The 25,703-nt window shown below is 34.1% G+C and overlaps 5 protein-coding genes across 5 annotated transcripts; 4 read left to right on the top strand and 1 right to left on the bottom strand.

Annotated features, from left to right (window-relative positions):
* Positions 1-1,116: 1,116 nt before the first annotated feature.
* On the top strand, positions 1,117-6,781 carry LOC132313739 (uncharacterized). Its single transcript, XM_059812664.1, has 12 exons — positions 1,117-1,329; positions 1,426-1,446; positions 1,576-1,676; positions 2,115-2,172; positions 2,270-2,313; positions 2,437-2,517; positions 3,019-3,089; positions 3,243-3,353; positions 5,070-5,152; positions 5,295-5,511; positions 5,949-6,032; positions 6,383-6,781. Exons 1-12 carry the CDS (start codon positions 1,308-1,310, stop codon positions 6,450-6,452), a joined length of 963 nt encoding a protein of 320 aa, XP_059668647.1. The 5' UTR covers positions 1,117-1,307; the 3' UTR covers positions 6,453-6,781.
* Positions 6,782-7,486: 705 nt separating this feature from the next.
* Positions 7,487-10,585, bottom strand: LOC132313738 (33 kDa ribonucleoprotein, chloroplastic). Its single transcript, XM_059812663.1, has 4 exons — positions 10,052-10,585; positions 9,853-9,954; positions 8,061-8,369; positions 7,487-7,970 (listed from the first exon to the last, which is right to left on the bottom strand). Exons 1-4 carry the CDS (start codon positions 10,487-10,489, stop codon positions 7,839-7,841), a joined length of 981 nt encoding a protein of 326 aa, XP_059668646.1. The 5' UTR covers positions 10,490-10,585; the 3' UTR covers positions 7,487-7,838.
* A 6,572-nt stretch (positions 10,586-17,157) lies between these two features.
* On the top strand, positions 17,158-18,009 carry LOC132314778 (MADS-box transcription factor PHERES 2-like). The gene has a single exon (XM_059813598.1). The coding sequence runs from the start codon at positions 17,158-17,160 to the stop codon at positions 18,007-18,009; it is 852 nt and encodes a 283-aa protein (XP_059669581.1).
* A 5,147-nt stretch (positions 18,010-23,156) lies between these two features.
* LOC132314776 (uncharacterized) lies at positions 23,157-24,346 on the top strand. The gene is made up of 2 exons (XM_059813597.1): positions 23,157-24,247; positions 24,340-24,346. Exons 1-2 carry the CDS (start codon positions 23,157-23,159, stop codon positions 24,344-24,346), a joined length of 1,098 nt encoding a protein of 365 aa, XP_059669580.1.
* On the top strand, positions 24,341-25,499 carry LOC132313737 (uncharacterized). The gene is made up of 2 exons (XM_059812661.1): positions 24,341-24,514; positions 24,618-25,499. Exons 1-2 carry the CDS (start codon positions 24,348-24,350, stop codon positions 25,237-25,239), a joined length of 789 nt encoding a protein of 262 aa, XP_059668644.1. The 5' UTR covers positions 24,341-24,347; the 3' UTR covers positions 25,240-25,499.
* The last annotated feature ends 204 nt before the right edge of the window (positions 25,500-25,703 follow it).

The following is a 25,703-nucleotide window of genomic DNA, read 5'->3' as shown; positions in this document are numbered from 1 at the left end:
GAATCATTTGTAATAAATAAACAAATAATCATTTTTTTCTCTCTCCACGTTCTTTCTTTCTCTCTCTTGATTAACACCTTAACTAATTTGTCTCTTTCTCTTTCTCTCTCTCATAATTAAGCCTTTGTCTTTTCTGTCAAATAGTCTCTCCACCTGCATTCTATCATTGGTTTCTCTCTCTCTCTATGCCATCAATCCGGTTACCAAAGATAGGTGAGGTTTGTTTTCTTGAAGGTTTGATTTTCTCTAAGCTATGAATCAACAAAGCCTTAAACAGATTGAGTTGTTTCCATTATCTCTTGATGAAGAAGAAATTATGATGGATATGAAGGAGGGGGGTGGAAGTTTTAATTGTCTTATGGAAAATTACTATCTAAGAATGTTATCAACACTAAAGGCTTGCATAATATCATGAGTAAGATTTGGGGTTACATAATTATAGTGTGGATGCCTTGGCTTGCATAATATTGTGAGTAAGATTTGGGGTTGCATAATTATAGTGTGAATGCCTTTGTAATGTATACATGATTTTATCAGCTAATATTCAGTTTGAACTTGATTTAGTAGGTGGCGCTACTTTTATTTAGTCTCTCGAGAATCATTCTTCATTCCTTAATGATAACTTGTGATCTTGAAAAAAAGGAAGCAAGCAAAAATTAACAGTTCTTTTTTTCCTTTTTCACATTAATTCTCAACGAATTGAGAGCTCAAAAACCAACAAAAAAAAAAACATAAAGACAAATGATTAACTATGAGAGGAAAAGAAACAGATTCTTTGAGGATTAACTAAGAGACAGAAAGATACAGATTGGTTGAGGTGTTAACCAAGAGAAAGAAGAGAGAACGGGAGAAAAGAGAGAGAAAAAAAGAATTATTTATTTCTTTATTGTAAATGATTGTTTCTTAATTAATTCTTTTCTCAAATTCCTAAAAAATGAATAAACTGGACTTTTTACGAGGGCCTTCTTGCAAAAACATTACACTTTTAAAAATATATATATATATATCACATAAAATACCTTGTTACATAAAATAAACCAACGAACTCATATATCTAACAGAATGTTTTTTTATTAATTATTTATACAAAATACGCTACTGCATAAATCATTTTTCAAATAAAAATCTAATCTACTGTAGTTTTTTTTTTTCCTTCGCTTCGTCATTTATGATTTCCTTGCAGAAAGGAAATTCATTTCTTTGCCCTTGTTTAAATTCCTGTCCCCCAATTTCCTTTACCAACCATTTTGGGAAATCCAGAAGACCTCTCTCTATTTTTGTCTCTACGGGTTAATAGAAGCTCAGCTATGGCGACAGTACGAATGATAGGCAAGTAATTGTCAATTTCATTGTTTTAATTAAGCACCAAATGCATAGTGAACTTCCTAATCATCCCTCTCTTTGTCCTTTCTTTGCCATAAACAGACATAGCCGTTAACTTCACAGGTCAGTCACTTTAAAAGCCACTTTCTTGCCCTAATTGTTTCTAAGCTTATGTCTTTAGACTATATGTATGTATGTATGTATGTATGTATGGTTTCTGTTTGTTGATTTAGCTGAATCAACCCAATACAGATAGCATGTTCAAAGGTATATATCATGGCAAGCAATGCCACGTACCAGATATTCCGGCGGTCTTGAGTAGGGCTTGGAGTGCCGGTGTTGATCGAATCATCGTAAGTCTACTTCGGTTGGCACTCTTTATAGCCTAAGCTCGCAATTCTGCATCTGATCTTTTATGCTTTATAAATTTTTGGTCTTTCATTTGAAATCACCACTTTAAACTGTTTGATTACTGAGAAAATGTACAAAAGGAAAATAAATTGAACTTTTGATTTGTAAAATTGGGAACCTAGTAAATTAAAATCTTTACTTAGTTAAAGCCTAACTCAGCCAATTGGTAAAAAAATGCGACTCAATTATTTATTTATTTATTTATTTTGCCCCCCTTTTTTTTTTTCCTTTCTTTTTATACCAACTCAACAGAGTGTCAAATAATTAAAGGGTGAAATTTCAAGTTTAATGAACACTAATAATTGGGTTTGATTCAGTATTTTGTTTGTTTGTCCTTGACCATGCGGAATCTCTATAATGGAATAGGTTTATGGTCACAGGTCACTGGCGGGTCACTTGAGGAATCAAAGGAAGCTCTTGCCATTGCAGAAACAGATGGTCTATGCATTTCCATTACTTGCTTCATTATCTGCTTTGTTCTTTACTCTCAGCCAACTGGTTTCTTATTTATCTTGGAACTTTATTGTTATGGCAGCAAGGCTTTTCTGCACGGTTGGTGTGCATCCTACTAGATGCAAAGTGGGTTTCCGCTCCTTAAATTCTTCTATTTGTTGGTAATTTATATGTGTACATGCATATCTATGATGCTCTGTGCATTTGGACATGTGGTAATTTTGGCTTATTGTACATTTACTTATTCAGGAATTTGAAGAGGGTGGGGATCCAGAAAAGCATTTTCAGGCACTTTTGTCATTGGCTAAAGAGGGAATTGAGAAGGGAAAGGTGTGTTTATTGTCTTAATTAAAGGAAGACATTAAGGTGCATCGAATATAGATTCTCTTATGATGGGATTTTTTTTTCTCTACAATAATTATGGCAACTTTAACTTCTTTAAGATGGGACTTCAGAATTCAGAGACTGTGTCCCGTAAGAGTATTATGCAACTTATACTTGTTCTTACAACATTTGAGATCCAAAATAACACAGCTTTTCATGCTTATGATATAGAATTACTTTGCAAAAAATAGTTTACATGATCTAAAGCTGGAAAATTGATATATACTTGGGCAATGTGTGAATTAATTCTTTTTTTAGCCTTACGTTTCTCAATCATGCTATATATACTTATAAATGAAACTCATTGTTCATATTGCCTAAAAATTATGAATCGTGCAATTCTCAGTATTGACACTGTTGAGTTAGTTATCCGATCACATTTGTTGGCTTCATTAGACATTCTTCTTCTCCTTCTTTTAATGTTCTAACTCTCATAATTACTACAAGGTAGTGGCAATTGGTGAATGTGGATTGGATTATGACAGGCTTCAGTTTTGCCCATCTGAGATTCAAAAGAAGTATGTTCTCTAACTTCTTCTTTTTTTCTCCTTTTGCTAAATAATTATTCAAAACTATTTTAGGCATTTCAGTTATATATATTTTATTTCTCATTGTTTTCCTTCATATAAATGATTGTGTGTTTCCTATTCTGTTCACGTTGTAAATAATAGGTATTTTGAGAAGCAGTTTGAATTAGCTTATTCCACAAAGCTTCCTATGTTTCTGCATATGCGGGCAGCTGCTGAAGATTTCTGTGACATTATCAAACAAAATAAAGACAGGTAATATTGTGCTGGGTTATATCTACTCCCAGTATTATTTTGTCATGTTTTATAATTTTTAGCTTTGTTCAACTTGACTATATTTTAATGAATAGAAGCACATGACACCAATAGAAGACCACCATTATTATTGTATGTAATGAAGTGATCAAGTAAATGGACTGTCTGCCTTGGATATATTTTTTGTGGTTGCACATATATTTTTATTTTTTTCCCGGTAAGTAAGATTTCATTCAAGAAAAAGAGATAAGAGGACCTGTGCGGAGTACAAGTGGCATCCCCCGGGAGGAAACAAATAGATTGAATGATCACAAAGATATAATCATAGGACTAAACACAAACATCCCAAACAAGGGGAGGGGAGGGGAGGTAACAAAAGCACGCATAAGCAGCAACACTCCAGAACAGTACCACCACAACACAAAGGACTTGATCCAGAGTGTAATAAACAGCAGTTGCAAGGGACTCGGTCCAGATTGTAAAGCTTCTGTGTGGTAGCCATCCACAACACAAAGGAGTGTCTAGGAACAGAGTTAGGGAATCAGAGGAGATGGTGCCAAGGCACGGTAGGACCTCTAACTCTAACAGACTTCCAAACCAGATTAGTACTGAATTTAGAAGGAAAGGAAGAATTCCAAGACAGTTGATCAGGAGTAGAAGAGGGAAATGGGTCTCATATAAATTTTTCTGTAGCAAGAAGATGAAATCTTTAGCTGTTTTGATTTTGCTCAAGGTCCAAAGGTTTGCTCTCATAGGCAATTTAGATAGTTGACTAGTGAATGCTGATTTCATACTATTATAGGAACTGCCAGTGCCTCACACCCGCCCACAAGGTCGCCACAATCACCCCCCCTTGGGGTCCAACATCCTCACTTCCGGCTGGTCAAGCTCTAATACCATTTGTAACGACCCACTCTACCACATGGTATGATATTGTCCGCTTTGGGTCCGAACCCGTACGGTTTTGTTCTTGGACTTTACCCCCAAAAGGCCTCATACCAATTGGAGTTAACACCACCACATATAAGCACTTCATCTTTCCCTTACTTAGGCGATGTGAGATTATGCACCTGTAACTCGCTCAGTGTGGTAGTCTACCAGTGCCTCGCACCCGCCCACAAGGTTGCCACAGACCAGTAGCACCCCTTTAATTAATATAATTGTCTAGGTAAAGTAATTGAGCAATACAAGATGGCAATATGTTTTGCAATTTTTTGTATTGTAGGATTTTTCCCTCTTTTGACTCCTTTAACAATGGTTTAGTTGATTGTTACTCAATAAGAGATTTATTGATAATATGAATGGAGAACAGAAGATAAGATGAGGAAATATGCAGTCTAAGTTGTATTCCTATCAGTATACTCGAAGAAAGTGATACCCTATACTCTTTGGTGAGATTTTCATTTGACGGAGACAGGACTTCCTTATATTAAAGAAGGGAACAAGGTTTGCTGGAGGAGAATCATGACAAAATAATGCCCTGAGTTATTAATACGAGAGGATCATTGTGAATCGTGACTAATGGACTGTAAATGGTTGGACAAATATATTCTCCTACTCATTTTCTCCTCCAGTTCTCTATCTTCTGGTGAACTAAGTTGTAATTGAAAGTTAAAAACTAAATTTCACAGTTTCAATAGAGCTGTTTTACATGACGAATATGTGCCATTATGATATGTTTGTGTTTGATCACATTTTCTCAACCTTGTCTAACAGGTTCTGTGCTGGGGTTGCCCATTCATTTACTGGGAGTGCAGAAGATTGTGAAAAACTGCTTTCATTCAGTAATCTTTTCATAGGTGAATCATGGATGCACTCCCGTTCATCCTTTGGTTTTGAAGCTGTTTCCAGTTGCATAGTTTTGACTCTATATTACGATGTTCAAGGAATCTTGAGAAGTCCACTCTTTTCTTCTTCTTTTTCCCCCCGGGTAATGCACAGGTGTTAACGGTTGCTCCCTGAAGACTCTTGAAAATCTTGATGTTGTAAAGGGCATTCCAATTGAGAGAATGATGATTGAGACTGATTCTCCATATTGCGAAATCAAAAACACTCATGCAGGGGTTAATTTTGTGAAATCTATGTGGCCTTCTAAGAAGAAAGAAAAGTATGATCAAAATTGCACTGTTAAGGGTCGCAATGAACCTTGTTTAGTTAGGTGAGTAAAAATGCTCTCACAGTGCTGCATGATACATTGATATTTTATAAGGAAAACATTACACACACACACACACACACCCATATATACGTGTGTATATAAATTGATTTTTTATAGATGGGAGAGTTTTTCTCTTTTGGGATTTGAGTATTGGGTTAAAAACAGGTGTCCACCAAAGCCGGTGGATTTGAGATATGTGGACCTAGATGTTTGTAAGTCTTGACTTCTTAACAGCAGTATTTGTACTCTCTGCGCATTATGAGTTCTGGCAGTGGTAATGTTGCAATTATGTATGAATGAGATATTGCCAATGGAATTTCGAAAATGGACCGGACTTTTAGTTCATGTGGGAATGAACTGTATAAAAAGAGTTTGTTTTTATTTCTTGATTGTGCTTTTCGCTATATTTTTATATGATCTGGTCATCATCAATTCAGGCAAGTTCTTGAGGTGGTTGCTGGCTGTAAAGGTATCACTGACATAGATCAACTGAGCAAGACCTTGTACCGGAATACCTGCAGGTATGTCCACTGGCATTGTTTCAAGTCTTTTTGGATTCATCTGACTAACTCAGGAATCTAAGAAGTATCACTGGGCATCAGAACTGCTTACTGATGGTTATATTGCCCCTCACTCGGAGATAGATGACACCCCTTACCCTCTGAGAAAGATAAAATGATACCATATCGTAAAAAAAAAAAGTAACAAATAAAAATAAATAAATAAATGGTAAATTGTTCTTTTTAATCCTTAGTTTGATATGAAACTGGGGACTTACATTGTCTGCATCTCCCGACTCCCGTCATGACTTGTTTATTTCTTCATTCATTTTACAGTCCAGAGTTTCATTTGGATGACACTCGTTGTGCAGGGTTTTCTTTCCTCATGACTTGGATACTGCGGCAGATGCTCTTCTTGCCGGTGATCGAGATACTAAGTGAACAAAAACTAGTGACTTTGAGGAATCAGTTTTTTTTTTCCCCTTTCTCAAGGAAGCATGAGTTAACAGTTCTACTATTTTAAAAGTGCTATGTGGCATTGCAACTGAATTATTTCCTTGGGTGAATAAACAAGAGAATTGGATGTACTTTCCGCAATGTAAACTGAATACTCTGTATGAGATACTGCCAGTTCTGGAAATTGATATTGGTTTTTTTCAGAAGAATTTTGGAATAAAGATTATATAATGAACTTCTGCAGATGATGTGTAATTCATAGTAGCAGCATCAGTGAATCACAAATTCAAGCTTGATAGAGGGTTTTCTCTTTACCTGGACCTTGCTGTTTGTTTTTTTTATTTCAGTGATCACACTTGTTTTAAGTATTGATGATTAAATTTAGCACGGTTTGTAGTCGTAACTGTCATATGTATCAAATTGCCAAGATTGAAATTGCATGGAAAAAGATTTGAGAAGACCTTTTCGGTTCTACTGTGCACAGTAAGCAGTAAAGTTTTAGAGAGATCGGACAAAAGTGGGATCTAAGGTTGGATATGGTTTCGAACTTCCCTTTTTTTTTTTGTTTCTCCAGGCAGCTGTAAACTAAATGGTGCTGCTCATGAGTTTGTGCCTAACTGTTCCCTGGTGAGTGTTTTTTTTCACCAATCAAATGAACCAAAATTAACCTCCAAGCTTAAATAAAAGTGACCTAACCAACAATGAGCTGGTGAGATATGATGGACTGAATAGCTGTTCTCGTTATTGTTACTGTGACATGTCATTTGCAAGATTGAAGTAGTAAATTTTTAAGTGGATTCATTGATCCGCATAATTTTATAGGATTGGGAGAGCAATTTGTTCCATGCCATCTAGATGATGGACGATTGTTTCACCGATATTTGCTTTTGTTGCACAAAGTATACAACGTCCAAAAGTTCCTCTTTCTTTAGAATGTTTGATCTTAAACAGCTTAATAAGCCACCCAAGAATCAGTTCTATCAGCATTTCTATTCATACGTAGGAAAAGATGAGGCAAGTAATCTTGCACGTCTCCAACATTTCTAACATCCATAGTTTCAAAGGACAAGGCAATTTGTCAATAAATTGTATACAAATTGTCATTACTTTCAATTCTCAACAACCCAAAATTGTCTCATCTCAGACTTGCAATAAAAAGCTATTAGTAAGGTCATCTGGTTTAACATCTTGATGCTCTGATCTGCATAAACCGTTCCCAAAAACAAACAAGGGGCAGAATAAAGCAACAGGATAATAAGAGCGTCTGAACTTGCAAGTTTGTGCAGACACCCATTCCTACATATTTGCAACTCGTTCTTACATACCCCTCAAGAAGCTAATCTGAATTACTCTTCTACACACCTCTTTCCATCAGCTGCTAATGCCAGTAAGCATCTCACTGCTGTCAAGATTGCCTTCTGGATTGCTTTCCAGTGATGGTGGAGTCGTCGAAGGAGTTCTTTCTGCAGCCAAATTCAAACGTAGAGGTCGCCCTTCCACCTCCTAATTACAGAATTACACAGAAACAAATTACAAAAAATAACCCACTAAAGGTTTCAAGTACAAAAATTATGATTCACAGGTCTTCCTTACCGCTTCATTCATAGTATTGAGAGCAGATTGCACGTCCTCGGCAGATGAAAAGGTGATAAACCCAAAACCTCGAGATCTTCCCGTGTCTCTGTCATAGATGACCTTGGCACTTAATAGACCTGGCTGATCTGCAAAAGCTTCTCTAAGCCCTTGGGATGAGAGGCCCCAGCTGAGGTTCCCTGCATATATTTTGTGAGGGCTGTCTATAAAACCTTGGTAGCTGCTCCGTATCCTTGGTGCCATTACTTCCCTTTCACCACCCTTTGGCACTTCAGGAAAATTAACCTTCACAGTTCGGCCGCCGATTTGCTGTTGACCATGATTACCAGTACAAATAAATTACAAGGACAACGTTGTCTCAATTATTTGCAAGGATTTAAAGCTCCATGGTTGATATTAACAGATCATAGTTTTAGACTTCCTTAAACTTCTACGGATCATAACTGTGCAGGAGATGATATACACTATATATATATATATATTATCAACTTGTTTTCACCACATTTTTTGTATATATATTGATACATATATATACCAGATTTTTTTTCCCAACTACTTAAGGTCAGCTGTATAAATCCTATTTTACCATTCCACTCTATCTAAGGTTATGACTTCAGTTAAACATGTGATCATACCATTCCTTAGGAATTTCTTCTCCTACTATTACCATCAATTATGTCACTCTTTTTAACTGCCAAGCTTAAAGATCTTTTTTGCACATGATCAAACCATCTTAACCGATTTTCTCTCATTTTATCTCCAACCATCTCACGAATGTGATCGTTTCTAATTCTGTTCCGCAACTCTAACCATCTCACAAATGCGATGGTTTCTAATTTTGTTCCTTCTAGTCTTACCATACATCTATCTCAATTTTTGCATATCAATCACATTCACGTTATGCCTATGTTGTTCCTAGCTACCAAACATTTTGTTCGCACAACATTGGCATTTCCATTTTCTACTTCCAGTCATACGAAAGTGACCGTATTTCTTAAATTAATTATGCGTTTAAGCCTTGAAAGCACAAACCATTGAACCAAACTGATCCAAACAGCTCTTGTGCGGTTTGGATTGGTTTGGTTTAGGTGGTTGCGTTCGATTCCAATTTTCATGGAACTGTTTAGACCGGATTGGTTCCAATTTTTCTAAACATCTGGCCCAATCCAAACCGCTTGCACCCCTACTACAACTGTGTCTCCCAAACCCGATTAAAGATATCTAATCTAAATTTCTGCATGATTTTGTTAAAAATACAGCACTATGTTGCCAAAGTTTTGCCTAAAGCTGAAATTTAATTCTTCAGTTTGGATACAGATACATTCACGCAATAGAAAAACTATTGGGTACCTCAGGGGTACTCGTTATTCACCATTTCCCTTGTGTTAGAGGAGCTAATTTCCAGGCTGTATGTTTTTATGGTCATAGCCGTCAAACTTCTGTGTTTCTTATTTCATCATTAATTTTTATGTAATTCAAAACTTAAAGGTAAAAAACTCAAGTAGGCAAGCACTAGGACAAATGTTAGTCATACAACAGTCAGTTTAAGAAAAATATTGCCAAGTGTTAGGTTTTTGTCCAATCTCCCCTTTTAATGCTGTTATTTTTTAAACTAATTTTCTATAATTTGCAAGTAGTTCTAAAAATTTCCAATATAAAGCAGGACAGAAAATTGTTGGTATTTAGTAATTTAAGTACATAATAGGCGGACATTCATTATTTCTTCGAAGTGTACAAGATAGTAAACATATACAAATATGTAATATTTATGCATGAATACAATGGGACTTACAGATCCATCAAACAATCGAATGGCCTCTTTTGCTTCTTCAACACTTGCCATTGTCACAAACGCAAATCCCCTACTCCTATCCGTAACTCGATCATAAACAATCTGCAAAAAAAAATCAACAATTACAAAAATTGAAAATTCACAATCAAATAATAAAAAAAAGAAAAAAATGATTGAAACGGCAAGAAAAGCTCGAAACCTCCACAGAAACCACACTGCCGGCCTCGGTGAAGATTTCGGACAATTGGGACGAAGTCATGGAGTATGGCAAGTTTCCCACGTATAGTCTACCAGCTTCAGCTGACTGTTTCTTAGATTTCTCATCATCATCGTCATCTTCACTCTCTTGAAATTCTTCCGAATCTGTTTCTGATGAGTCTGTGTTTTGGGGTTCTTCAGCGACACCGATGTTCTCGAAAGCGCGGACCGCGAAGGAGCGAGAGAGGAGAGAGAAATGAGGGGAATTGAAGAACTGGGTTTTGATTTTGAGAGCTAATTTGGGTTTTGGTTTTGGTTTTGATGTGGGGATTGGTAGAAGAGGGCATTCAAAGGAAAGGTTTGAGGAGATTTTGTTGGAGAGGTGAAGTGAGGTTGAACAAGTGGCAGTAGCAGCCATGGAGAGAGAAGTAGCTGACATTTTTGTTTATCAGAACAAATGGTTTGATAGAGAGCTCACTCTATAGAGAGAGAGAGAGAGAGAGAGAGAGGTGTTGAATCAGAGAAAAAGATAAAGGGATAAAGTTGTTTGTTTTTCTTTTTCTTTTATTAGATTTTCCTTTTTCTTTCTTTTGTTCTCTTTCAAGGACTGTCACTGACCTGGTCAAAAAAATTACCTTGATACCACTTAATTATGGACTAATTTAAATTTATTTTTGGGTTAGCCAAATTAAAATGATGATTAGATTCATAAACCATTCAAAAATCTACTTTGACATTGTAACCAGAATAAAAGAGATTGAGCTCTCATACTCAAAGCTTCATTGAGTCGAAGCTTTAATTCTTTTACTGCACCATCTTCAATGGCCTCCTGAATAAGGCGTTCAGCACTTGTCACGGCAAATAATACACCAACTCTCATTTCTTCACAAATCATTTCCACACCACTTTCACTTCTCTTTCTTTTTGCTTTTGAAAACTTGCTTCATTACTATTTTCATCTCTAAAACTGGAATTCAAGAGAAGTTTTTGAGAATATAACACCATTAAGTAATAAACCGATTGGAGATATATGTACATTTGCTAATGGAAATGAAAAGAAAGGGATAATTGCAGAGTCTAGACATTTGCAAACACAGAATAAGTTTAGCTCTATTTATTTTATTTTATTTTATTTTATTTCATTTATTTTTTGAGGACATGGCATAAAGTCATTCAACTTAAAAATAAAAATCACATTTGGGATTTTAGTCCAATTCCATTAAAAATAAATAAATAAGGTTTCCGTCCACGTACTGGCAAGACAAGGTGGGGTTCACAAAGCCCGTGTCGGAGGGTTGGGAAACGACTCAACTTGTTTACTACACATCCTTCTTTTTTATAAAACTGCTACTGCATTATTATAGAGCATCTATTGAAATTTGAGACATGTTGTTAAACACCAAATAAATCTTGTGGATGTCATACATTTTGTTACCAAAAATAGTCAAGCTCTTAATATCTGGTGGAGTATATTGGAGGGTGAGATACACCAAATCTTTGAGTTGCTGAAGTAATCCATGAGATGAGATATGAATATTCATTCTGGAATGAGTTTCTAAAGTAATCAATTAAAAATGTGTAGCATTTAATAGGAGATTAACGGGTCCTATCCCCAAATTTGAGATTTTCAAAATCTTCACTCAGGGATTTTGTTACCAAAATATGACGAACTCTTAATATATATCATCATGATGTACGTTTTAGAATGAGAAAAGCACTATATATATATATATATATTTCTCTGATCGATTTAGCACCATTTGAGCCTCACAACAGGCCTCTACCTATATATATATATATATATATATATATATATGGATTGGATAGAAAGGTGACTACACATGCACTTTATTCCAAAGTCTTGCCTTCCTTTTCTTGAGGCATGCTTTTCTAGCACACTCACTATTCACAATTCTTGCCGTGGCTGGGCTGCTATAGTGTGGTGGAGTGAGAATGCAAAGAAAAGCAGCCTCAAGAAAAAGAGGCCAAGCTTGTTAAATAAGGTAAATGTGGTCAGTCAGTTGATCTCTTTTCCATTTATAGTAGTATCTGTGGAGTCAGTCAGGGAAGAGTTTAGAGGTTAATTCAAATGTGTACGCGTTGGAGATGCATGGATGAACCAAAAAGATGACACACCTCCGGCAGCCTTGCAATATCTCCGGTTAGCCGCTAATAGAAGATCAACTAGCAAGGTATGCAATCCATATTGGCAGGTTACAACCGTACTATTGCAACACCGGAAGCGCTTCAACATTCAATCACAAAAATACTATTAGATTACTCTTGCTAAATTAGATGTGAAATGAAGTCAAACTCTTATATATACCCCATACAAAATTTAACAAAAATATCTGAATAAAAAAATATATATACTAAAATCCAGTATTCCACACTGAGTTTTTGAATTGAATTTAAATTAGGTTAGTTATTCTTTAAGTCTCATGATGCAATATTATCAAGTATTAACTAAAACTTACAGGAATATATATATAAAATAGGCTATATATCAAATTTTGAATAAATTTATAACTACAAAATTTTACAATCATGGATAAAAATGATTTAGAACTTGAATGAAAAAATAAATAAATAAAATCTCCAAAGTAAGAGTCCTAAATAAACTTTTTAGAACATTTTTGTCTTTCAATAAGAAAACTAAGATTTGACGTTACTGTGCATACATCAGACATGAGTGAAAGAATAAGATTTGAAGTAAATTTAGGGTTTGATTGAAGAAGGGAATGCAAATTTTTTATTTTTTCTTTCCTTATTTATTTATTTTTGAAAAAAAAAATGACAAATAGAAAATAAAAAATATTTATTCAAGTACACAACTTTGCTTCTTCCCTCCTTAGAGAATATAAATGTTACTTAAAATAAAAAATTTGAAATTCAAATAAGTAAAAAAGAATTCTCAAATCTAACTTAAAATTTAATCTCTTCAAAACCAGCTCTTAAAAAAATTTATTTTATCAAATGGAACCTAAAGTATTTTCTTTATCATTTAATTAAAATCGCTCAAAAATAAAAAATTTTAAAAAAATGGTGTGTTAGCAATATTACCAATTTCGTCTTTGAATCAGTGGCGGACGCAGAGGGGAGCTTGGGTGGGCTTGAGGCCCCCAAAAAAAAAAATTAGTATAGTATGTTCAGCTCAATTTTTTTTTTTTTTTTTTTAAATTTAATAATAGCATTAGCCCCTTTTTAATCCATTCAAAAAAAATTTACTTATGAAATTATATAATTAAATTTATGTTCAATACTAGTACCCCCATTGACAATTCCTGAATTCGCCTTGCTTTTAATCATCATGGACCTTTTTAGAATCTCTAACCTCCCTTATTATCAATCTGTTGGCTCCTAATCCCTCACATAGAGACCAAATCATCCCTAAGGCATCAAATTGAGTGATTTTGAAGGATTTGAAAAGAAAAGAAAAGAAAGACAGTAAAAATTGTATTTGGATAATTTATATTAGAGAGAAAATAAAGGATAGGAAAGATTTGGGATTAAGGACCTCCAAATCTCTCATGTGTTATCTCCCAAAAAAAAAATGACTAAATAGTATTTTTATAATACCGAAATTACATTCTTATAACATTTGACTCTCATCTTATAACATTTTATAAAAAGTTATAATAATAATTTAATTCTTATTTCTTTTTTGTCTTTTTATTTTTTCTCCTCTATCTATCATTTTCTCTCATAATTTATCCAAATATGAATAAGGTTATTTTTATCATTTCTTTTATCTCATAATTAATATTATCTTATCTTTTCTTTTCTCTCGTATTTATTCAAACGAAATTCTTATCATTAATAATAAGATAATAATAAAGATAAAAAAAATTTACTGAAATAAAGATGTATTGACCAATAAAAGAGCAGATATAATTACGATAATTAATACAATATACCAAACAAAATTTATTTGTAAAAAATATATATACCTAATATTAGGTATGAGATCTCTCTCTCATTGGAGACCTCAGACTAACCCTTAATTGTTCCCGTATTATAACGGCTATTTTTCATAGCTGTTAAGAATATCGGTCGGAAACGGTTAAATTTATTTGTTTCCCACCGGGCCTCGTTTTATCTCTGGATTTAATAAATAATAATAAAAAAAATAATATGAGTGATGTAAATTGTAATGCATACCAAGGGTAATATTTAGCAAAAGGAAAGGTTGAATTAAAATGAATTCAGATAAATAGATATATGTAACGCTCATAAATGCTCATAAACTAGAACAAGAAATAATGCAAATAAATATGATATATTTATATCTATTGATATTATTAAAAGTACAAAAAAATTTCTGATTATTTTATATATTCATATCTATATCTATATATACTATTATTAAAAGTAGAAATAGTTTTCGATTATTTTAAATTTTTATATTATTTTATTTTCTATAATTTTATTTTATTAAAAAAAATAATTTTTGTTTTCATTAAACACAAACTCTTCTATTTTATTTTAACAAGATAAACAAAAAAAAAAATCATAATTCTAAAAAATTCTTAATTGGAAAGACACAAAACTATTTTTTATAGTGATAAATACAATCTTAAACAAAAACTCTTCAAATAATAGAAGTAATTAATTTTGAAAAATTCTTAATTGAGAATAATGATTGAAATAGTACAATCTTAAACACAAACTCTCCCGAGAATAGAAAGAACTAATTTTGAGAATAATAATTAAAATTAAAATAAATCTCTTTTCACCTTATTTTGAACTCTTTAACATAAACAAACACAATAAATTCATGCTACGATATAGTACTAGAGTTTTCAAAGAATTTTTCATTTTATTTAATCTAAATTGTGTTACACACAAACTCTTCTATTTTATTTTAACAAGAGTTTTCATCAGACACCAATTCTGTATTTTAGTGATAGATACAAAAAATTTATTTTATTTTATACATAATATTATATAAAGGGATAAAAACTTGTGTTAAACGAATTTCTCTCACCAATTCTCTCAAACATTTCTATATATACATATATTATATATATATACCTACCTTCGAATCTGGGGAACTAGTATGCCATGGTCTTCGCCCGTAATCTACATTGTCAGCATCGGTATCCGGCGAAAAGTCAAAAGAGGACAGGACGTCATTCAATTCACTTGCCCCACACACACACACACACACACACACAACTATTAAATGTAGGTAGAATTGTTACTCTTTTATAAAATTTTAAAACAAGATATTATTTAATTCAATCCAACAATATATTTATATATATATATATATATGACAAAAAGTTGTATTAGACACAAACACTACTACTAGTCACTTCTCTTAAATATATAATACATTTTTTATATTTATATTGAATACTTAATAGTTATTAATTTCATATTATTTTATAACTAATTGACTTTTAAAAATACTATTTGAATTAAATAACATGGGAGTAAGCCACATTTTCTAGGAATTTTTTTACTTTTTATGAAAATTTAAAACAAGATATTATTTAATTCAATCCAAAAATATATGTATTTATATATAAATGACAAAAAGTTGTATGAAACTTAATCAATTCTCTTAAATATATAATACATTTTATGTTTATATTAAATAACCAAAGTGATTAATTTCCTATTCTTCTATAACTAATTGACTCTTAAGAATAATATTTGAACTAAATAACATGGGATCGTGCCACATTTTTTAGGAGTTATTGTATATACATTATACACTACTATTAAACGTAGGTAGAATTTTTATACTTCTATAAAATTCTAAGACAATATATTATTTAATCCAATCCAAAAATTATATTTATTTATATATAAAAGACTAAAGTGAAACACAAATTCTACTCCTATAGCCAAATCTCTTAAATATATAATACATTTTTTATGTTTATATATTAAATAACCAAAGTAATTAATGTTAAGAATACTATTTAAACTGAGTAACATAAGACCGTGCCACATTTTTTTAGAGTTATTGAATCATGGCATTTATTTTTACCTTATATTTATGTTGTTATTAACAGTATTATATTAATTATTTATTGGCAAATGTCCTTTTATCTAAAAAAAATAAAATTTACAAGACAATTAAAAGCCATAAAATCATATAGGATGTTCGAGAAGCCCATAAGATAATTAGTTTATTTAGACAAAGGATTACTTAACTGATCATGAATAAATGAATGACAATTTAATAGAAAGTTTAAAATTTAACAAATATGTTAAATCCAGCTTTCTTCTTTTTAAAATATAAAAACTCAAATTTATAATGTATTTTTTTTTTCAAAAAATAAATAAATAAACTTATAATGTAAGAGGAAGCATATACAAATTAAAAATTCCCACCTCCTTGTTTTTTTTTTTTTTTTGGGTGATGTAAATGAAGTAAATTAATTTGTACTGTACAATAAAGGCAAGTCCAGCCAAACTACAAAAGGGCAGAAAAGGCCAACACATCAACAAAGAGAATTAAATGTTTTACTGTATTACATTGCAAAGAATGGATGTGTTGTACCACAGACGATCCCAGCTCCTCCAAAGCCAAACAAACTCATAAAAGGAAAGACACGTTTGAATGAAGTCTTATTGCATGTTTATGAGATTCACCAAATGACAATTTTATTTGAATAAGCTGGTCAATATCTTTAAACCAATTAATAAGTATCAATACGTATTTTCCTTCCATAGACTCAAAATTAATAATCACCCAAATTATTGTAATCTTCTTTACCGGAAGAGACAATGCAATCAACCTAACTCTCAAAGTTTGTTTCTACCCCACAAATAGTAACGTCTATTGACTAATTCTTCCCTCTCCCTCCCTCTATATATAGTTATATACATCTGTACACACACAAACATAAGTGATCAGTGCTTACACAAAAAACACATATATATTACCTACTTACACACACACACACCCTGCAGGGAATTGGATTCTTCTCTCTCCCTGCAAGCACTCCTCTCTCTCTCTCTCTTTCTCTCTCTCAAAATAAACACACACAGATATACTATCAACTTACACACACCCAAAAACAAGGATTTTTATAGGAGAATAAAAAAACACACACACACACACACACACATATATATCCCTATATAGAAATGGCAAGAAAGAAGGTTAAAATTGCGAAGATTATGAATGAGAGTACTAGAAAATCTTGTCTTAGAAAAAGAAGAGCTGGTTTGTTTAAGAAAGCCGAGGAACTGTGTGTCCTATGCGACGTGCAGATCGGCATAGTTGTTTACAGTCCAGATGAAGCTGCAGCAGGTCCCGCAGTTTGGCCATCTCAGCAAGAGATGGAAGGAGTAATGGCGAGGTTTTTTGCCATGCCCGAAACTGAAAGAGCCAGAAAAGGTAGTACACTTGTAAGCTACCTCATGGAGAGGTTGGAGAAAGAGGAGGAAAAGATCAACAAAGCCAAGAAGAAGAATGATGAGAAGGAAATGGAGGAAATCACGTGGCAAATATCTGAAGGTAATATGAATGTAAAGGGACTAGTTGATGCAAACCAACTTAATGGTGTGTCTTTGTTGGCTGCTGACTTGGTTGACAGGCTCCACAAAAGGAAGCAACAAATCATGACCAGCAGCAGCAGCAGCAGCAGCCCACAAAATCCAGCAGATCATCCTTCTGCACCACCACCACCACCTCCTCCTCGTCAGCATCATCACCAGGCATCGCCAGCACCTGTAGAAGAAGAAGCTGCAGCCCCATTTCATGGGGATATTGGTGATAGAGATGTAAGGACCTTGAGCATTCCCACACCAATGGAACAATTGATGAATGATCAATGGTTCATGGATACAATGGCCCATCACCAGGATCTTCATATTGGTGGAGGGAGTGACTTGGGGCTGCCACCTGAAGACGCTGCCGGAACAAGTGGTGGCACAAAGGACAAGGACCTGCCTGATGACCTCAACAGTGCATGGCCTCACATTTATTCTCCTTGACATGTAGTGTTCATATTTTATGTATGTATATATTGTTGAATCTAATTTTATATATATAAATATATGAATCATTTTTGGGTGGGTGTTTTGCTTCAACTGCGTAGAAGTTTCCTTTACTGATTTCTCCGTAAAATGATATTGTTTCATGTTTTTTTTTTTTTTTTAAAGAAAAAAACACGCAGTGATGATGGTAAATTACATGAAGGCAAACTCTAGGTAATTAAATCAGAAATTTCTTTTCAGTCACAAAAGCAAGCAAGAAAAAAAAAATTACTAGTGCTACAAGAAATGTTGCTTTGCTCTAACATTTACATATAAATGTTCAAATTTCCCACGTAATGCATGGAATGAAAACAAGAGTGCTGATACGCAGCCTGAATCGAATTATTTATCGTTTTCCTAAAATAGTGATTACCAATGAAGCTTACCCATGATTCTATTAATTATCATGTGTGTCGCCTTTCTAAGATGTTATGCACTATCACATGTGCCGCGTAATGCATGGAATAAAAACAAGAGTGGTAATACATGATTCGGAATGCTTACAAAGGATTCTATTAATTATCACTTGCGCCGCCTTTCTAAGATATTATGCTTAGTATTTTCCTCTGAAACCTTTCTAAGATATATATTACGTATTATCGTGCGCGCCACCTTTCTAAGTTATTATGTTTAGTATTTACTGTATTTTCATGCACCGCCTTTCTTAGATATTATGTTCGGTGCTTTTCTACACAATGATAGGATTCATTAAAAATCTAAGCATTCCATTTCCACCAGTACCTTGCTTTTTTCCAATAAAACACTAACACCTTATACAAATATATATATATATATATATATATATATATATACTATATTATTAGTATCTAATATCTCATATTTATTTATTTTTCCTCTATGTGAGGAATGGTTAAAAGCCGGATTATTGACAAGAAAAATTTTTTTTTTCAAAAAAATTAAGGATTTGTTGTTCATAATATTGTAATCTATGATTTCAGAGAAAAATGAATCGGATCAAGATAAAAATATATTTATTCAGTTCCCACATCCACTTTTTTCTGACTTCCAACACATCAATTATAATATAAATTGAAAAGGAGTTCACGTTATGTTTTATATGGAAAAGGATTGCAACATAGTAATACAACTAGCCCTATACTTAAATATTTTCAAATATTGGTCCACAACTAGTTAAGAATGAGCAGGGTTGTATTCATTTAATTTTAGCATATTCAGTTTTCTATAAATGTGTTCAACCTTGCTGTCATTCAAGTTTGAAAATTTATTTATTTATTTATTTATTGATATACTCTTTTATTTAATCCATCCAATGAAAAATTGAAGCACAAATTTTTTTCAGTTTTATATAATATGCAGCGATGTTGCCAAAACTTTAATTTTGACATGGATGAGGCGTGGACCAAAAAAATATTCTGACAATAAAAATTAAATTCATCATCATTTAAGAGGGCATTGATTGGATTATTGACAAAGAATGACTTGGAGTAGTCCCCCGCAAGGCTTGACATTAATTTAGCATTTACTGTTTGGTTTTTCCTTATTTGAATAATTTATTAATACTCTTTCCCATGAAATAATTAACATTATCTGTGAATAAATATTTCTATTTAAGACTTTTAAAACATTTTTTTTGTTCTTTCTTGACAACTGTATCCGTGCCGTTCAGGGTCAGTTTCAGTTGTTATTTTCAACTATTTTTTATCAAGTCTTAACTTCTTTAGTCCCCCTTAATTATCTTGACCTTCTCACTTTCTCGTGTATCAATTTTGGAACTCCATAATGACCTACTAAAGTATATTTTAGGTGTTGTAGGAACTTTTATTTTACCATGTATAATAAACCCGTGTATCTCAGATCTTTAAACCCTTTTTTAAGTTAGGCATGCAGCAAAATCATCCATAGTAGGGTCTATCTGCCTGAGCAACTATAGCTCTCATGAGTGTATCTAATAACATTAAAATGTCCTAGGATTATCAAAGGAAAAGGTCACAGCTGAGAGCTGAGCTAAGTCTCTCCATAAAGCCTTCCTTCCAAGGTTTTAATTTTGCTGGATAAATGAAAGAGGCCTGAAATTCTAACTAGGACGCAAGAAGTTGAATGGAACAGTGGATAGCATGTCTGTTTCCATAGAGCATTTGAACCTTAACTTTCTCAGAATTTAATAGGATCCATAAATAATTATAGTTGTTTAGCTTGCTCCAAGAGTTACCAATTCTTCAACGAGTAACATCACAATTTGCAGGGTTAATTTTGGTCTCCAGAACAGCCACAATGTCAAGATTAAACTCACGGATCAATTTTCTCTCTTCTATTTGTTTCAAGGGATTGTTCATACCCCTGATGTTCCACTATGATAGGGTGAACATTTCGAGGTTTTGGTTGGATTGCAAAGACCCTTAAATCCTCCAATAGATCTAACTTGTGGTTTCCTCAACTTTTTCCCGTATATTCTACCTCTTCCTGCACCCCTTTGATTTCGTCTCAAAAGAGGTGTGATCCTCTTCCAGAAAAGAGGTTTTTTGTTCCACCTCAGAAAACTAAATCAAGCAGAAAGACCTGTTTTCAGAGAACTATCTTTTATGGCTCTATTAAAACAGTTTTATGCTTTTTAAGTTCTTGAGAACTGTTTTCTGGAAACTGAACCAAGCAAGCCCATATTCATTCTGAGTCTGATACCAATTTTTTTCGGGATTTTTCTTTGTGGTGTTGTAAAAATGAAGCATCCTCTTCTCCAAGATTTCTCAGCTCAAAAGAATGCTCCTCTAGATGAAGCTTCTGAATGAAATTAGAATCTTCTGAATGATATCAGAATCCCAAAATCTCCCCACAATAAACCACTTCCACATTCATCCACCAACCTTTTCCCCAATTGAAAACATCCACTTAGACAACCATTTCATCCACCACTACAAAAAAAAAATCCACAAACCAGCCAGCTCTCATCCACCAAAACCAAAGCCAAATAAATTGCCACACAAGAAACATGAACATGCTTCTAAACCCTCTCCTTCACTGCCAAGAGAGAAATGTTAACAACAAGCACTTCACAAGGCTCCTTAAATCAGACTCTTGTCTGATAACCTTGAAACTACCATCATGCATTCCTCAATAGCTGATCTTATCAAAGAAGTTGCTTGGCTAGGGGATCTTATTGTCAGGGCAAACAGGAACCATTATCAACTGATGCAAACAATTTCAGGTCTGAGAGCTCACGTTGACACCCTCACAGCCAACAAGGATTCCGACCACCTGCAGGGAAGTCAAAGTCTTTTCCCTCTTCCTTCTTCAAATTTGAATTGCCATGCTTTGTCAACTCATTTTGCTGGGACAGCATGTCAGGAAGCCTTACCCAAAATGTGAAAAACCCATTCCCCAATACAGAAACCCCTCTCAAACCAACATTATCCGACAGTCTGAATGAACACCCAGCAGCTATTAACCAACAGATCTCCATCCCATCTGCCTTTACCAGCTCCGATGACCTCCATCCATAACTTGGTTAACTTCACCAAATGGAAAATTCTCCCTAAAACACACACTAGCTTCAATTTCACCTCCATTGGAGCTCGTTCCTCGGGGGCCCATTTGGTTTGGAACTCCATATCTATACCAAGGCAAAAATTCTTTCTCTGGCTGTCAATCCTAAACAGAATGCCTACCCTCAATAAGGAAAGCCATTGAGTATACAGGGATCCTAAACCATTGCCCTTTTTGTCAAGTTACAAAAGAAGCTGTCTAGGAAGTACGGACACTCCGAAATAGGCAAAGAATCCGTGTCGGACACGGACACGCGTCGGACACGGCCCGACACGTGTCGGACACGGCAAAAAGCGTGTCTGGAATTTTTTATTTTTTTAAAATTTTCGGACACGGATTGGACACGGCACGGACACGCGTCCGACACGCCAGGGTGTGTGTCCGACACGCGTGTCTTATTTTTGGGGGTTTAAAATATAATTTTTAAAAGAAAGTTAGGTTAAAGTACAAATATATAAAGTTATTTACTTACTTATGTGGTCAGAACATAATAATTTTAAACTTTCAAGGTTAATATGTAATTTTAAACAAAAGAGATAGATATTTAAGGCAGTCATTACACTATTACAAGATCAGATTCAAAGGACGGGGGTTGTGCTCTCTCAAACTGACGACGAAGCTCTGCAACTTCCTGCTGCAGATCAAAGTGACTCCTTCCAGCCTCCATGTCAGTCTCTCTCTCTCTTTCTCTCTCTCTCTCCTCTCTTTTCTTCCTCCTCCTTCCTCTTTTCTTTCTTTTTCTTCACAAACCCTAGTTTCTTTCTTTCTTTCTTCTTCATTTTTTTTTTTCTTTTTCCTTTTTCACAAACCCAGATTCTTTCTTTCTTCTTCATTTATTTTTTTTTTTGTTTTTTTTTTCGTTTTCCTTTTTCAAAACCCCAGTTTCTTTCTTTTTCTTTTCTCTCTCCTTTGTTTTTTTTTTTCCCCCGTTTTTCACTAACCCCAGTTTCTTTCTTCTTCATCTATTTTTTATTTTTTGTTTTTTGTTTTCCTTTTTCAAAACCCCAAATTCTTTCTTTTTCTTTTCTCTCTCTCCTCCCCCCCCCCCCCCCCCCTCCACTAACCCCAGTTCACAAACCCGTCTTCTTCTTTTCTGGTATTTTTCCTTTTTTACAGACCTTAATTTCTTTCCTAATTTCTTTCTTCTGCTTCTTCTTCTTCTTCTCTGTTGTCTTTATTCTTGCTTTAAATTTTAGCTTGTGTGAGTCGTGACTTATTGACCTGTAAATGAATTGGATTTCATCTTTGATTTAATTTCATCTATTGCATATGACTTATGAATCTGTAGCAAATAGGAATTTATTTTTTCTTTGCTGACTGTTCTTTCTTTGCTGACTGCTGTAAGTATGGATTTTTTTTCTTTTCTTTTTATGTCAAGGGAATTAGACATGTCATTGTCTACATCAGTTGCTAGTTGTACTCCTCAATTCGAACAAGATGATAACAAACCACTTTGGAACTATGTCACACAATTAGAAAAAATTGGTGGTGGAGGAGGAAATTTTTTATTCAAATGCCACTTTTGTAATAACGAATTCAGGGGGTCTTATACAAGAGTTAAAGCCCACTTGTTGCAGAACACTGGTATGGGTATTCGTATATGTCCAAAAGTCACATATCAGAATATTGCAGAAATGCAAAAAGCAATTGAAGAAGCCGAATTGAGAATTAAAAATTCTAAACCAAAAAAAGTTCCTTTGCCGCCGTCTAGTGCATCATTGGGTGGTACTACTAGTCTCACTCAGGAGGCTTATGTACCAAAGAAAAGAAAGGCAAGTGGGGGTGCCATTGGGAAGGCATTTAATAATGAGGCTCGGGAACAATTGCACTCAGAGATTGCTAGGATGTTTTATTCCGCAGGATTGCCGTTTCATCTAGCAAGAAACCCGTATTATGTGAGTTCATACAACTATGCTGCAAATAATACTCTGTCAGGTTATTTGCCTCCGGGTTATAATCTATTGAGAACCACTCTACTTCAAAAAGAAAAGGCAAATATTGATAGATTATTGCAACCAATTAGGAGTACATGGAAGGCAAAGGGTGTTAGCATTGCAAGTGATGGTTGGAGTGATCCACAAAGGCGGCCTTTAATTAATTTTATGGCTATGACAGAAGGAGGTCCCATGTTTTTGAAAGCTGTTGATTGTTCCGATGGAATTAAAGACAAGTTTTTCATTTCCAATTTGTTGAAGGAAGTCATAAATGAGGTTGGCCCCCAAAATGTGATCCAAGTAATTACAGACAATGCCCCAAATTGCAAGGCTGCTGGACAACTAATTGAAGGGCAATTCCCTCACATTGTTTGGACACCTTGTGTGGTCCATACTCTTAATCTTGCCCTCAAAAATATTTGTGCTGCAAAAAATGTGGAAAAGAATGAAATTGCATATGCAGAGTGTGGTTGGATTCTTGATTATGCTGATGAGGTTACAATAATAAAGAATTTCATCATGAACCATTCAATGAGATTAGCTATTTTCAATGAGTTTGTCAGCTTGAAGTTGCTTTCAGTTGCAGAGACACGCTTTGCTTCTGTTATTGTGATGATGAAAAGATTTAAACTTATAAAAGGTGGTATCCAAGCAATGGTCATAAGTGACAAGTGGACTTGCTATAAGGAGGATGATATAGGAAAGGCCGATTATGTGAGAGAGAAGCTGTTGGATGAACAATGGTGGGGAAAGATTGATTATATCCTTTCCTTTACTTCACCTATTTATGACATGCTAAGGGCTTGTGATACCGATAAGCCTTGTCTTCCCTTAGTTTATGATATGTGGGATACAATGATTGAAAAAGTGAAGATGGCAATATATAGGTATGAAAGAAAGCGACAAAGTGAAAGTTCTTCCTTTTATGAAGTGGTGCATGGGATACTTGTAGCTCGTTGGAACAAGAACAATACTCCGCTTCATTGCTTGGCACATTCACTAAATCCAAGGTAAATCATTAGATATTAATTTGTAAGCTAAAGAAGTTTTAATCTTAGTTTAGAATTAAGGAAATTAAATTATGAATTAAATGCATTCTCTTATTTATTGTAGGTACTATAGTGATGTGTGGCTTAGTGAAGACCAAAGTCGAGTTCCACCACACAAGGATTTAGAGGTCTCAAGAGAGAGAACAAGGTGCCTTAAAAAATACTTTAGTGACCCACAAGAGCGTTCAAAAGTCCAATTGGAGTATGCTAATTTTTCATCAAACTCGGGGGAATTTGGGGAGAGTGATTCTATATGTGATAGATATACCATGGATCCTAAAAGTTGGTGGGTTGTACATGGTTCATATGGTCCCTTGCTTCAAGAGTTAGCTTTGAAGTTGCTTGTCCAGCCTTCTTCCTCCTCATGTTGTGAGAGGAACTGGAGTACTTATTCTTTTATTCACTCATTGAGAAGGAACAAGATGGCGCCACAACGGGCTGAAGATTTGGTTTTCATTCATAGTAATCTCCGTCTTCTGTCAAGGAGAACCCCACAGTACAATGAAGGACGAACTAAGATGTGGGATATTGCAGGAGATGCATTTGATTCATTTGGTGATGTTGGGGTGCTTGAGGTTGCAAACCTCTCACTTGATGAGCCAGAATTAGAGGCGGTATTATTTACCGATGATGGAAGTGTTAATGATGATGAGATTCATGAGACAATTGATGATGAACAACAATAGATGAATGCTGATATGTTCTTTTTTTTTTGTTTTGGACTACCCTTTTGGTATTGTAAATGGTAAAGTCCTAGGTCAAATGATGGATGGGAATAGATGATAGTACACTGACTTGTTTTTGTATCTTTTTTGGGACTAGCCTTTAGGTTTTTGTGAATGTTAAGTGCTAACAGTACAGTCCTGAATGTTAAACAATCATGAATGTTAATAGTCCTTTCAGTCTATGCTTTTGTATTTGGAGTAAAGTTGCAATGATGATTAAATGATACTAATTATTATTCTAATATCTTGTTTTTTATTTGGTTTTATAACTCTGCAACATTGTTCTTTTATAGTTTATTAGTTATAAGTTATGATTTGTATATATTTTCCATTGTGAGGTTGATGAAAAATAGTAACACTCGGTAATTTTTAAAGTACTACATAAAAAGCGAATAGTGTATATACACACACACACACACACACAC

Source organism: Cornus florida, unplaced genomic scaffold (assembly GCF_030987335.1).
Source record: "Cornus florida cultivar Cherokee Brave unplaced genomic scaffold, ASM3098733v1 CherokeeBrave_3.0.0_Hap2_Chr06, whole genome shotgun sequence".
NCBI lineage: Eukaryota > Viridiplantae > Streptophyta > Magnoliopsida > Cornales > Cornaceae > Cornus > Cornus florida.
The sequence above is the reverse complement of the archived record's forward strand: the minus strand, read 5'-3'. Positions and strand labels throughout refer to the sequence as shown.

Coding starts and splice junctions, on each gene's coding strand:
- LOC132313738 (XM_059812663.1), bottom strand. CDS start 10,489: ATGTCAGCTACTTCTCTCTCCATGGCTGCTACTGCCACTTGTTCAACC. Junction 8,370..9,852: donor TTCGATTGTTTGATGGATCT/GTAAGTCCCATT, acceptor CATGGTCAACAG/CAAATCGGCGGCCGAACTGT. Junction 7,971..8,060: donor TCAATACTATGAATGAAGCG/GTAAGGAAGACC, acceptor TTCTGTAATTAG/GAGGTGGAAGGGCGACCTCT.
- LOC132314776 (XM_059813597.1), top strand. CDS start 23,157: ATGGGTATTCGTATATGTCCAAAAGTCACATATCAGAATATTGCAGAA.
- LOC132314778 (XM_059813598.1), top strand. CDS start 17,158: ATGGCAAGAAAGAAGGTTAAAATTGCGAAGATTATGAATGAGAGTACT.
- LOC132313739 (XM_059812664.1), top strand. CDS start 1,308: ATGGCGACAGTACGAATGATAG. Junction 2,314..2,436: donor TGCATCCTACTAGATGCAAA/GTGGGTTTCCGC, acceptor TTACTTATTCAG/GAATTTGAAGAGGGTGGGGA. Junction 2,518..3,018: donor AGGGAATTGAGAAGGGAAAG/GTGTGTTTATTG, acceptor AATTACTACAAG/GTAGTGGCAATTGGTGAATG.
- LOC132313737 (XM_059812661.1), top strand. CDS start 24,348: ATGTGGGATACAATGATTGAAAAAGTGAAGATGGCAATATATAGGTAT. Junction 24,515..24,617: donor GCACATTCACTAAATCCAAG/GTAAATCATTAG, acceptor TATTTATTGTAG/GTACTATAGTGATGTGTGGC.